Source organism: Amphiprion ocellaris, chromosome 6 (assembly GCF_022539595.1).
Source record: "Amphiprion ocellaris isolate individual 3 ecotype Okinawa chromosome 6, ASM2253959v1, whole genome shotgun sequence".
Classification (NCBI taxonomy): Eukaryota; Metazoa; Chordata; class Actinopteri; family Pomacentridae; genus Amphiprion; species Amphiprion ocellaris.
Window position 1 is genome coordinate 31,130,635 of NC_072771.1, and position 12,810 is coordinate 31,143,444.

Consider the following 12,810-nt stretch of genomic DNA (forward strand, 5'->3'; position numbering starts at 1 on the left):
TTTGTAATGGTGACCACTTGCCAACTGTCCTACAGTGCATCCCACTAAGTGGACCACAGAGTTTGAAATTGAGAACTTTATACAACCCTGTTCTGCTGAATAGGAAGCACCATCAATGGAGCTTTCTCATTCGTATCAATTGCCACAAACTAAACTGTCCGCATCCAATGTGGACCCTGCACAACCCGCAAGTCACTGTGTCGCTAAGCTGGGAATGATTTTCGCTGTGCCATTTTCTGCTGTGACTAAGCACTTAACAGGGTAAAGTAAGGTTACGTCGCCTCTGATTTTCTCAGTTTGGCTTTCTGCGTGGCTCAACACCAGGAATAATCACTGATACATGTTCCTTTCTACAAAGCTTCTCTATCTACCATACATGAGGCTGGAGGGGGTGTAAAATTTGCTTTGAATGGTGGAGGACACCAATTTAACACAGGAGGAATTAATGAGTAAAAACAAAGATTTATATTCATCCACAGTTTTGAGAAGTGAACATTGGTTTGAATTATTTGCTGGCTTTTGTGCATCCTAGAAGCCAGTTATCAGTGTCTGTCATCTGTGGCCCAGCTCAGTAAGCCCAAAAGGACCACAGCCACATACTGAGGTAACTCCATCAGAGACTTATTAAAACAGGGAAAGTACAGAACCACCCAACTGGGTGCTGCACAAAAAACACTAAGTGTCCTATGTGTGGTGTCCAGCGGAACTTATTTTGCCTCATAACACACACCAGAGCATGTAAACAGCCTTGACAAGTACATGCAGAGACCCAACTCACCAGACATAAATATACAGACACCACACACTCCTCCTATCGCTCTCATTGGGACTCTGTGTGCTGTGTTCTGCCGCATCTCAGTGTGAGTCTCAGTGTGTGAGTCTCTTTTTTTCTAGCCTTTTTTTTCCAATCAGCCATCTCTGCTCGGCCTTGCCATCTGTTCTCCATGCTGTGGAACACGGCGCTCCCTCTGGCTGCAGGCGTTTTCACATGGTGGCAAAAATTGTCAACTGGAGTTTTAAAAAAAAAAGAAAAAAGCACTGAGGATAGAAGTAGTTGAAGACATGGCCCACGACACCACGGTTCAGTCAGCCAGTGAGTGATTTTCTAATTTTGTGTTACAGATTTAGTGTCTGTATCAGCATGTTTTTGTTTGTTTTTCTTGGATTGCGGTGTATTTGGGTATGTGTATGCATGTGGGTGTTCATTTTCCCATTCAAAAAAATGTCAAGATTTAGTCTCTGACAACAATTTCGTAGGAGGAAAAAGAAAGAGAGTGCTGATGGTTGGCTCTCTTCTTAGTGCATTACGCTACCTTTAAATATCTCTGAGGGTGGCAGCTGTAAGTTGGTTCCCATCGTAAAACAAACTTCATTCATTTTACAAGGTGGAAGTGGGAGTGATTTTGCTGTTTGGTTTAGGGTGTATTTATGTTTTTATGGGCTCTCCACATGGCAATTATCCTATTAACACAGCTTGTCACCTGCTAAGGTTTGACACAAACAGCCCACTGAGGCCCTACCTATTGAAAATGTACCTTGTGAACCATTTTCAGCATTCCTAAAACAAAGAACCAGCAAGAAAGAAGTACTTCAATTACACAGGAGACTAAATCTGCTTAATCCCTTATTTACTTTGATCATTTATCCATCTCTGCACTGCTTATCTGGGTCTGTGCAACAGCAGCAGCAGACTAAGTACAGTAGCATTAATGTATTTATCCCTGACACCCAGCTCCTCCTGGGGAATCTCAAGGTGCTCCCAGGCCAAGATGGGATGTATTACTTCTTCAGTGTGTTCTGCGCAGGCCTCTCAGTGGGACTCATCCAGATTACCTCCAAAATGAAACACCCAGGAAGTATCATGATTAGATCCCCAAATCACCGCCACTGGCTGCTTCTAAATGTTAGAGCTCCTCACCCTCCAGCTAAAAATGAGCCCAGACACCCAGCAAAGAAAGCTGATGTCTTCCCACCTTGCTCATGATGTCATTCTCCATTTGTCCATCTATTTTCTCTCACTTATCCTGGGTTGGGTCATGGTGGCAGCAGGCTGAGCAGGTCGCTCCAGGTGTCCGTCCTCCCAGCATTGTTTTCCAGCTTCTCCTGTGGGATCTCAAGGCGCTAACAGGCTGGATAAGACATGTAATCCCACCATCAAGTTCTGGGTCTATCCTGGTGGAGAAGGCCCTCAGAAGGCATCTGAATCAGCTGGCTCCTTTCGATGTGAAGGAGCAGTAACTTTCCCAATCGCTGTCTGAATGTCTGAACTCCTTAACTTCTCTCTTAGGCAGCCAACTAAAGGAGGAAATCCACTTTGGCTGCTTGTATCATCCTTTAAATTATTAATTATGTGCACAGACATGATTTAGAACATGGGTCTACTGACTGTCAGTTGGGGCACTTCATTCTCTTCCTCAAAAATGCAAGCAACAAACAGGTAAGCAAGTCTGAAAACCAGAGTATGCAGGTGAGGACTGGCCAGAAAAGAATTCGCAATAAAATCCCTATGTTACATTTACAAAAGTAAGCCCTTCACTTTGATTAAAAGCCAAACAGAACAAATCGAATAAGTGGCAATAGAGGAGCAGAGTTGTTGGGTTGGGTTTACTAAATCTCCGTGGGAAAACAACACCTGGGGATCAGGGAACTTCTCAAGCTTGGATTCAAAAGTGAGGAATTTATGCACAAATGCACATAAGGGCAGATCCGTGAACAAGGACATATTCATGAACTCACATGCGAGCACAAACACTGACACACACACGCTCTGGAGGTCCGCTGTGCCTCCCAGAACTCCCATCTGTTGAACCAGCAGTCCAGGTTGGTCTTAATGAGAAATAATGAGCCTTCACTAAATAACAACAGCTTGGATGGATTTCACCTCCACTTCAGATTTTATTGGAATGGCATGGATTATAGTTCATTCTCAAAGTTACAAAATCCATTTGCTTCAACTTAAATATATCTTGGTGTTTTTCTTCCTTTTCTTAGGGTGCAAATGAAATGTTATGATAACTGACAATTGGCACATTTTTAGCATTTTACAGCTTTTAAGTAATGTAAAGGGCAATCAAGCAATAATTTACCAGAGAGTCTAGAAAAATGTTCCTAAGGAATTTGTTTAAGTACAATTTATAGTGACAATGTAGAGAGGAATTTCCCACCATAAAAAGTCCAAGCACAGTCCCATTTATCACACTGAGCTGTCAGTAATGAGCACAAACCTGGATTAAAAGGAGCTCAAAAGGGGAAGAAACTCCTCCCTTCAAATTTGACATTTTTCTATAATAAATCAGAGCAAGAATGGAATCGCTAGGCCGCTGACAGCTGGCAATGCTGTCAGCAGAAACACTAACAACATGGTCTGTGTGTGTGTGTGTGTGTGTGTGTGTGGTTGTACAGAGAGCACCAGGCCTCAAGTTAGCGAATCCAACTGTCCTTGCACGATTTCAAGCTGAAAGACAGAGGAGAAATATTTTCAGTGGGAAAAAAGTACACAGAAGAAGCACAGACACTTAAGAAGAGGCAGAAAAAGTCAGCAAGAGAAAGAAAACCAGACAGAGGAAACAAAATGCATCAAGGTATGAAGGAGACAGGTAGGCAGATGGATTTTGTCAGGCCAAGGTCTGCCAATCAGGACGAAATGCAAGAAGAATGCAACGCACTGAAAAGATATAGTGTGCAGTATATGCAAAGCGACATGAAAGTAGTGCACAGACTCACACAAAACATAACAAACAGACCTTGTTGTAGAACTCAAGCAGCTCCTGGTGGTTAAACTCAACGAAGACATTTTCCTGAACCTGGAGAGAGACAAGTGGAGAGAGATGAAAGGTTAGAGTTGTCAGAGAGGCATCCAAGTGATGGGAACAAACAATCCAACAAATAAGAAGACCAAGTTCAGAAATATACGAAAAAACAACAGAAGCGATAAGAGCACATGCGTAAGAGTCATGACTGAGACTTCTTTGGCTAGCTTCTTGTGCTTTCTCTAAAAACCTTCATTAATTATTACTACTCTCTGGCCAGTATGTACTATCCATCAGAGAAGAGTGTTTAAAAATACACTGAAGATAAAGTCACTGTCCACAAGCTCATGGAGAGAACAGCAGCAAAACATTCTGTTGGCTTACTTGATTAAAAAACAGAAAAGTTGATTCTGGTGGTATGAAACTAAATATGTACTAAAATGCTGCACATGGACAAGTGCAACAGTCATATGGACAATTTGGACAATATAGTAAAGTCTGTAAACTATTTTCCTGCTTCATATGTAAAAATTAAAGACAGCAAACTAATCTTTTTCATGACTAATCTTAAACACAAACACTCCATTTTATGCAACATATTCAGGCAGAATATGAGGAAAAGCACACACTAAAGAAGCATTTTAGAGTGCATAAAATTTCAAAATAAGTGTGCCAAAAACATGCTAAACTAAAACTTCTGACATTTCAATTTGCAAATATGTTGATAAGAAGCTAAAACAAAGACTTGTTCTCTTTGTTCTCTCTTTTATCTTCCTCAAAATTGGAGCTATGCAAGCTTGAAGATCGAAAATAGTGGCTGTTATAAAACCAGCAAAGAAAATCAGCGATGGAACACATAACTTAAGCAGAGATTTTGGCAACATAATGGATGATGTAGTTTGTGTTTTATGATGTTGGAATATGTAATTAAGATTTATGACCACTGCTTCAATATTTCTCCATTTGTTACATCTGTGTTCAGTTTCATGACGAATGCTGTGTTAATTCTGGAACGACAATTTATTACTGTAATACTGTAAGTGCTTATTCTTAGGTGCACCCTGGAGCCTTTTGCTTTTTTCTCCCTCTCTTTCTGAAAAGACTACAAGCTTGGGAAAAGCACCCAGGGAAGCAGGGCTCCAGATAAAAACCACAAGAAAAACCAAGGGCAACCAGCACTGGACTGTTACTATCATCATTACCATCATCAGCACCCCATCAGAAACAAAGACTGAACAATAATCCACCCCCATGATCAGGTGTAATGGCGAGACACTTTATCTACAACCATCATTGAGAAAATAGCTATAATGTGTGAAATGGTTTCTGGGTAGCACAGAGTGAGAAGGGCAGTCTTGTCGCCGACTAAAGTGCACTCAGCGCTGTTAAACTGAATGCTGATAATGGCATCAAACTCCTTGTAGCAGTGAGGAGGGAATGAAAGAAGGAATGAATGGAAGACAGACACAAACAAACAGATAAAAGAAAGAAACCTACGACTTGTCTCGTTCTACGCTCCCATCTACCGCTCTCCTCCCTGCAGTTTGGCACTTAGAGACTAAACGGGGCTCGGTTGCTTGAAGCGAACTGGCTGGCTGGTTGGCTAGATGGGTGGGTGCAGGAAGGCCATGTGTCACGGCAAATTAATGGCAGAGATATTAATTAGAAGCTACGTTAAAAGTCCATAAAGGGGGAGCAGAGAGGGCTGTTATCTCTTGTCAAAGCCCCTCACTCCCCAGCAGCTCCAAAGCACGAGGAAAATGTAGGACAGCCTTGAATTTAGCTACGGCAGAGGGAGCGCTGCAAGGACAGCCCAACAGGTGGCAAAACGACTTGTTAAAGTGTTGCTAAGGAGTAAGATACAATGAAAAGACGAAGCACATCAAAGTAGCTCTACAAGGTGACAAATAATTCTCAGAGGAAACCAGGTTGCGGTCCAGAAATTATTTGATTTAAAATGAAAATTGTGCGTACAGTTAAAGCGGTTGAGTGATAAACACCCTGCACTTCCAGCAGCACTAATCTGAGTCTCGGTTCACGGCAATCTTCTTCTATTGAGCCTCACTGTGGAAAACACTACTATAATGGGGAAACCAGTGCTGCATAATAATTCATTTGGGATAATAGTCTTTAATGTGCTTGGGTCACAGCCACTCTCCCTGCCTGGATGGGAAAATAGAAATAAACACTCGTGAGACACATAATCTCTGTCTATTATTGTCTGACGGACGTGAGACAGGGGTCAACTAAAATGCAGTTTCTGTCTGTGACTAAACTAAGCAACAAGAAAGTTAACACAACAACAAACCAGACTGTTTGATACACATGGACTGAGGATGAAAGTGTGCTTGTGTGCGTTTGTGCTTATGTGAATGTGTTTTCTGAGGAGATTTTCAAGGTACTGCTGGGTTGTGTGTGTGTCTGTGTGTGTTTGTGTGCATGTTTGGCCCATCATATTGTTCCTCAGGGTTGAGAATTTACCAGGCAGTAACCCAACAAGGCTCTGACAGATCTAGGCTAACACTAATGGGGATAGGATGCATCATTCTCATCATCACAGCCCTATACAACCATCACACACACACACACACACACACACACACACACACACACACACACATACACTTCTTATCTGTCTCAGTGCCAAAATATTGTGTGTGTGTGTGTGTGTGTGTGTGTGTGTGTGTGTGTGTGTGTGTGTGTCAGGATACAGAAAACAGGATTAACCCATGAAGATAATCATAAATTCACTTGCATCTTGGTGTTCCATATGCGCTACATGTTCGACTACATTACTACAATATAGGCTACACACAAAGGGAGATCAAACACAAGAGAGAATAAACTAACAAAAGAATAATTGAGAATAAATTAATAAAGGAATAAACAAACTCATACAAGAAATCAACAAAAGTTCTCCTCACTTATCCTTCAACTTTCACTGCTGGAACGCTGGACTAAATATTCCGTTGCAGCTCGCAGTACACGCCTAATGGCTTCTGACAATTCTTCTTGATGAGACAAAGTCTGGAAAGGATAAAGATGTTCTTTAGGGATTACAGCATAGCTCTTTGTGAAGACACCACCATGATAACTCTTTGGTCTCTGAACACATAAAGTAAAATCACTGATATGGCAAACAGCATTTTTCACATCTTTGGCTTTCATTCCTATTATTAACAATACTGTAATCATCAAGTTCACCTGGTTGATTTCCACTGAAGCTCTTAGGATTACCATGACCTGGATGACTGAGAATTTACACAATCATCAAGCTAGTTTCACAATCTGTGATTATCTGTGGTATTATCCCAAACGTAAGAGGGGTTGAAGACGGGTAAACAGATGCAGTTAGATTATAACTAATTGTCCACTTTTGAAAAAAAGTTCTTTAGAAAAGACAGCAAGGATCAAGAGTAAAATTATCACCAAAACTGACTGTTCTTGACTTAGTTTCTGCTTCAACTGGGAAGTTTACTCACTGCTGTTGTTCATAAAGGATTATTACTGAAATTCTGGGTGTGCTCAGTTTGAGATTTACTTATAAATGGTGATAGGTATCCTGTGTAAACAGCGGCACTACTCACAACTGACTCTGGCTGTGCCAACTTGATCCACCACTCTGGTCTACACTGAAATATCCCCCAAAAATTACTGGCATGGAATTCTGAACATGATCCACAGACGATGAAGCCTACTTTCTTCAGGAATTCTCTAACTTTTCCTTCATCGCCACTAAGGGGTTGAAAATCTTGTTTGTTTAGTGAAATGTTCCAGCAATTATTAGATGGATTGCCATGAATTTGGCATAGATATCTGCTGTACCCTGAGGATGAATCCTAGTAACTGCACTGGTCCCCTGTCATTTTATCTAGAACAGCAAACACATCCACAGTTTCACTTAAACAGTGAAATATCTCAAAAATATCAAAATGGATTAGCATGAATTTTGTTTTTCTGTTGATCTCTAGTGCCACCAGGAGGCTCAAATTTCTGATTTAGAGTAAAATATTGCGACAAATGCTACATGGATGTCCATGGTGAAGGTGAACTTTGTTAGTTGCCTGACGTTTAATGTGGTGCCATTATCAGGTCAAATTTGTGATGTCATGTATCTGTGATTAAAAACAGCTCTATCAGCACTTAGAATATGGTACTAATTTATCTTAAAAATGAACTGATTACTGATTGATAACACTAATGACTATCGATTACAGAAGCTGTTGAAAAAATTTGCATCCCTATTATTCACCTCTTCAGATGGTGGAACGCCTGATTCAGTGGCAGAAATTTTAATAATGAAAGTTGTGATTCCAGCATTGGCAAGAAGTTAATAAAAAACCTAAAACTCAGAGAGCAATTCATCTGGCATCATCTAGATCAACAGCGTGTAACTGCTGTACTGATGTTACGAAGAGAGCCATTAAATAATATTCAACTTTAAGAGGTTTGTTGTAGTCTTGAACCAACCAATAAATGCATTCCAATTGATAAAAAAAAAATAAATAAAAAAAATCACACTTTCAACAAGTGGTGCTTTTATCCCATCAAGTGGTTACTGGTCAATTTAGACTGCAGCGCATAGCACATAGTAGTATTCTTACACCACAAAGAGTCAGCGTTAATGGAGCTGTGTGGACGCAAAAAAGCACTCTTCATCAATTCTTTGCCTCAGTGCAGTAAAATATGGTTTGGATTTGAAACACACGTCAAAGTGGTGATTTTTTCCCCTCTGATTGCTACACTGGAACTGACTTTCTTACTTCTGACTGATAAAAGCAAGGAAAGACATGGTGAGAGCAAGGCACTGGAGAGGTAGTAAAAGATGACAACGGGGAAAGATTGACAAAAACAAAGAGGGTAGAGGAGAAATAAGTGACAGTGAAAACCAGAGAAGAGGACAAAGTGAAGACACTCAATGACGGAGAATGATAGCTTAAGTAAAAGAGTGAAAAACTGTGATAACCCGAGAGAACTTTGATTGCAACAAACAACCAAAAGCAAACTCAGCAAACATCAAGCTATAAAGAATTTAGTGACACATAGAGTGGTTCTTATATCTACAAATATGAAATCAAACGTAATATAACACAGCTGTCCATAAATTCACAGAGAGAAAGAGTGAAAGAGAACAGGACATCAGAGTCTGGGTGAAGCTGTCTGCTGGGTGAAGCAATCTTAAAATATGCATGGCAAAGTCGATACCAGACAGATACAAAGTGAAGCAAATCAGGCTCAAGTGTTGACAACAAGTGCCAATCAATCTTCAACAAAATAGTTAAATGACGTGTGTGGTTGTGTAATGGTTTGTGTCTCTTGGAGAAAGGTAGTGAAGTAAGTAAGTTTCTGAGATAGAAATGTCAGTAGGAGCACATACACAGACCTGTGGAGAGCTACAGAATTCTAAAGCTGCTCCTATTTTATTATATTCTCTGATATTATTTTTATATATATATATATATATATATATATATGATATAATATATTTATTACAATTAAAGACTATGCTCCTTGGAACATTAACAGGGTAAAATAAGATGACAAATATCTGTTCTTCCTGCTTTTATATAATCGAAGAACATCATTATTGTATTCTTTGGCTTTCTCTTGTTTCTACAACTTATATTTCATGGTTTGTACATTTCATTTTGCTTGTTTTTTGTATTCTGTCTTAAGACCGTAAAAAAATTTGATATAAAATAAAAGCAGGGTCCAGGAATCTAGAAAAACCTGTTTCAGTGATACATCAGTGACGTATGAGACACCAAAATACCAAACAATGATTTAATCCTGGATTTCTGATAATATAATGAGACATGATTACACAATTCAAGTACAGATAATGGACTTAACAGATAGATGAACTGTCATGCAACAGTCATTTTTAAGATATGTGCTCTTGTCTGTGTTTTTCTGGAACGCGGTGCAATAAATTCTGAGCCGAGTCCAACTTTTTTTGTCAGATGACCTTGTATGTTTTGGCCAGGGCCAGAGGTAGGAGGCAGGACCCCTGCGTGCAGCAGCTGAATCGTAATGAATGAAGAAGCAGCATCTTCTAATGCAGAATACAGTCGAAGTAAACATGGCCTAAACCTAAGGGCATGAGGAGGTTCATGCTACTATATGATCTATGACTACATCCATAACTACCACATGATTACCCACATCAAATGTTCATCTTGCAAACAACATCAGCTGTGTCTCAGCCACGCCGAAAACAATAGAGACAGAAAAGAAAACCCGATCCCTGCAGCGGTGGATAAGTTTGTTTCCTCTGGGCTATTAAGGCACCCATGTGGAGGCTCATTAAACTTGAGATTGTCACTTTATCCAGAAATTATGCTCCATTCACACCAGGTCTTAATTAGCCGAAAAATGCATGAAGGCTGCAAAAACAGGAGCACTGATTACGCAAAGTGTAAAGTGTGTTAATTTTTGAGGCCTTGCTATGTCCTACTTGGCATCACAAATGGCATAAATGTTTCAACGCATATCTTGAGTCCAGCGGTTTTGGCAGTTCTGAGTGTTTAAAATTAAAAACACAATTATGCTACCACAATTAGCACCTATTCCAAAAATGCACACGATGTTCATCCCTGCTTCACAAAAACAAACAGATACAACCAAGTTTGGGTGGGAAAGTTTAGAATAAAAAAGGCTTCCTCCTGCCTTTGTGCTTCTTTCAATATGACACCAGAACAGCATTAAATCAGCATCAAAGGAGAGGGTTGCTGTAATTTCACCAGCTGAAGTGCTCTGCAGAAAGATATGATACATTATAGGTCCCCTGTGACTTTGCTACATTAAATGTCTTCTGTGACTATAAGCTCTTTGACAGTTTTGTCCAAATGGAGAACTCTGCTGCTGCTGCTGCTGCCTGGTCGCTGGCTTTTGCCTGACGGGGAGAAATCTTGACACTGGAAGACAAAGAGGCAGAAAGAGGGATGGAATACACAGGAGGCTGAGCTGTTGGATTTTGGCAAGTCTTTATCCCTCCTACTCTCGGCACATAGACTCTTCTTTTGTTTTATTTATTTTTTGGTTTCACCCCACGTCCGCACCATGATAAATAAATAAAAATAATCTACCATCCTTGCTGTTACATTCTTATGCTGCCATGAAGTACATATATCTTCAGAAAAACCTAAAGGCTGAGTGACCACCTTCCTATTTGGTAAAACTTGCCTGCATGCCTGACATTTCTGACTCTCTGTGGCCGGTCAGCTTACAGCTACAATTCTACACACTACTGTTTGCCAGTTAGCTAACAATACACTCATGTCTGCCAACCTGTCTGCCTGTCCTCTGCTCTGTCTTTGTGCCAGGCGACATTCACAAGCTTCCTCTGGCTGTGTAAGGTGCATTCTATCATCTTGCTGAAGAATGATCAGCAGGACGTGGTTCTCGTTCGCTGTGTGTGCATGCAGAAGCTGTATCCAAAAACAGGTAACTCTGTGAAATGAACCGCCATCCCATCGCTAGTGACATTCTTTCATTTCGCAGTAACATTTCAGAAATAAAGTGAGATTAAAATGGTTTTCAGACTCAAATCATTAGTTTTTCTGTGTGCCAGTAAAGCTAACAACCATAAAAAAACACATCTGTAGCTTCAATGTAAAAAAGAGCAACTCTGTGAGAAATGAATCAAACGTGAGAACGCTACGCATATATACAAGAGTGTGTTCAGTGTACTTGAGGATGCCTGTGTTTACGAGTGCACCTTTATTCAGTTGCATAGCAGTCTGTCACTAAAACCAACACTCAAACTAAGGGCAGCTGCTCTGTCAACACACTCTTTTAATGTCCCTATAAAGATTTTTGCTGTGATGCAGCGCTACAGGTGTGCCGCCTCCTCTTTTATGTTGTGAGTGTTTCTGTCCATCTGTCTATACCTCTTTAACATTTCTGAGGTCTGACTAGTTCACAGCCTCTTGACTCAGAATTGAGAAAGAAGAACTCCGGTGAGGAATTAAAGAGATAAGTCAAAGGTTCAGCTGAGGAGAAAAACAAAAATCTAATTGGCTAAAGCATTATGCTGCACTGATTAATAGCTTTCTATTGATTATGGCATGCTAATCAAACAAAATGTAATATATCATAAATCTAATATGTTCTCTAACTACATTCTCCAAAAAGAAGGGGGTGGCATAATAAGCCAATTACGGTATGCCTGACTATTGACCCTCAAAACTTTCAAAATGTCACAATCTATTAGCACCAGCATTTGTCAGACTCAGGCGAGCTGCAGGGTATTCCCTAAGCCAGTTAGCTGACATGCTATCATAAGTGTGTATATTCAGCAAAATGTATTAGTATTTAGATTGTATTTAGTGTAAAACATGAAAAATTTCCAAGAGGTCACTAGTGGGTGTAACGAAACATCTTCAAAGTTTCATTCCCTGAACTTGGTAGTGCATTTACAACATCTGCTGTGATCTCACATGCTTTCTCACGAGTCAAACACTTCACAGAGCGTGAAGGATGAAGAGGTTTGTCATACAAGACATAGTTCACTTCCACAGTTACTTCAGGCAAACCCCTGAAAAATGTGTTGCTAAATATCAAAATGAAGTTTAATTTATAGAAAAGCATACTTATTAATGGTATTTAAATACTGTTTTCAAATGTTCTTATTTTTCATGAAGTTCTGCCAGTCTTTGTATTAGACTGAGCTTCGAGGACGTACTCACAATAGTTTGCCAGTGCTCTTCAGCAGCACTCTGGTAAGCACTGCAATTTAACTTTTGATTTACCCTCCTTTCTTTACCTTTCTTATTGCCATCTTTTTTGCTTGTGACTCCTCACAGTTTGCAGCAACTGACAAAATAATCCCATCTAAAGAGTCTGAAAATTTAATGAAAAACTAAAATTTACGGCCCGACAAACTTCATGTGATGATGATTATCTGAAAGGATCAAAAGCCTCAGAGGAGCTCTGCAGAATTTGTTGGAGATTGTTTACAAATTCCCAGACTACCTTCCAACTGTTCAGAGAAGAGGAATGCACTTATTGCATTTAACTTTAAGTGTAGGTGAAAAAAGGGTAGAAGCAATGGCAGAGA

The 12,810-nt window shown here is 40.1% G+C and overlaps 1 protein-coding gene across 2 annotated transcripts in view; it reads right to left on the reverse strand.

Annotated features, from left to right (window-relative positions):
- Positions 1 to 2,871: 2,871 nt before the first annotated feature.
- The window catches only part of commd10 (COMM domain containing 10), a 55,468-nt gene continuing 45,529 nt past the window's right edge, over positions 2,872 to 12,810 (reverse strand). The window contains exons 6-8 of one of the 2 annotated variants that reach the window (XR_008601873.1): positions 6,674 to 6,776; positions 3,744 to 3,803; positions 2,872 to 3,454 (exon numbers count right to left, since the gene is read on the reverse strand). Coding sequence is in view for 1 of the 2 variants with exons in the window: in XM_023264473.3 (XP_023120241.1) it covers positions 3,416 to 3,454; positions 3,744 to 3,803 (99 nt within the window). In the remaining variant the exon portion in view is untranslated. The remainder of the gene's footprint in view (positions 3,455 to 3,743; positions 3,804 to 6,673; positions 6,777 to 12,810) is intronic. The other variant, XM_023264473.3, reaches the window with a different exon arrangement.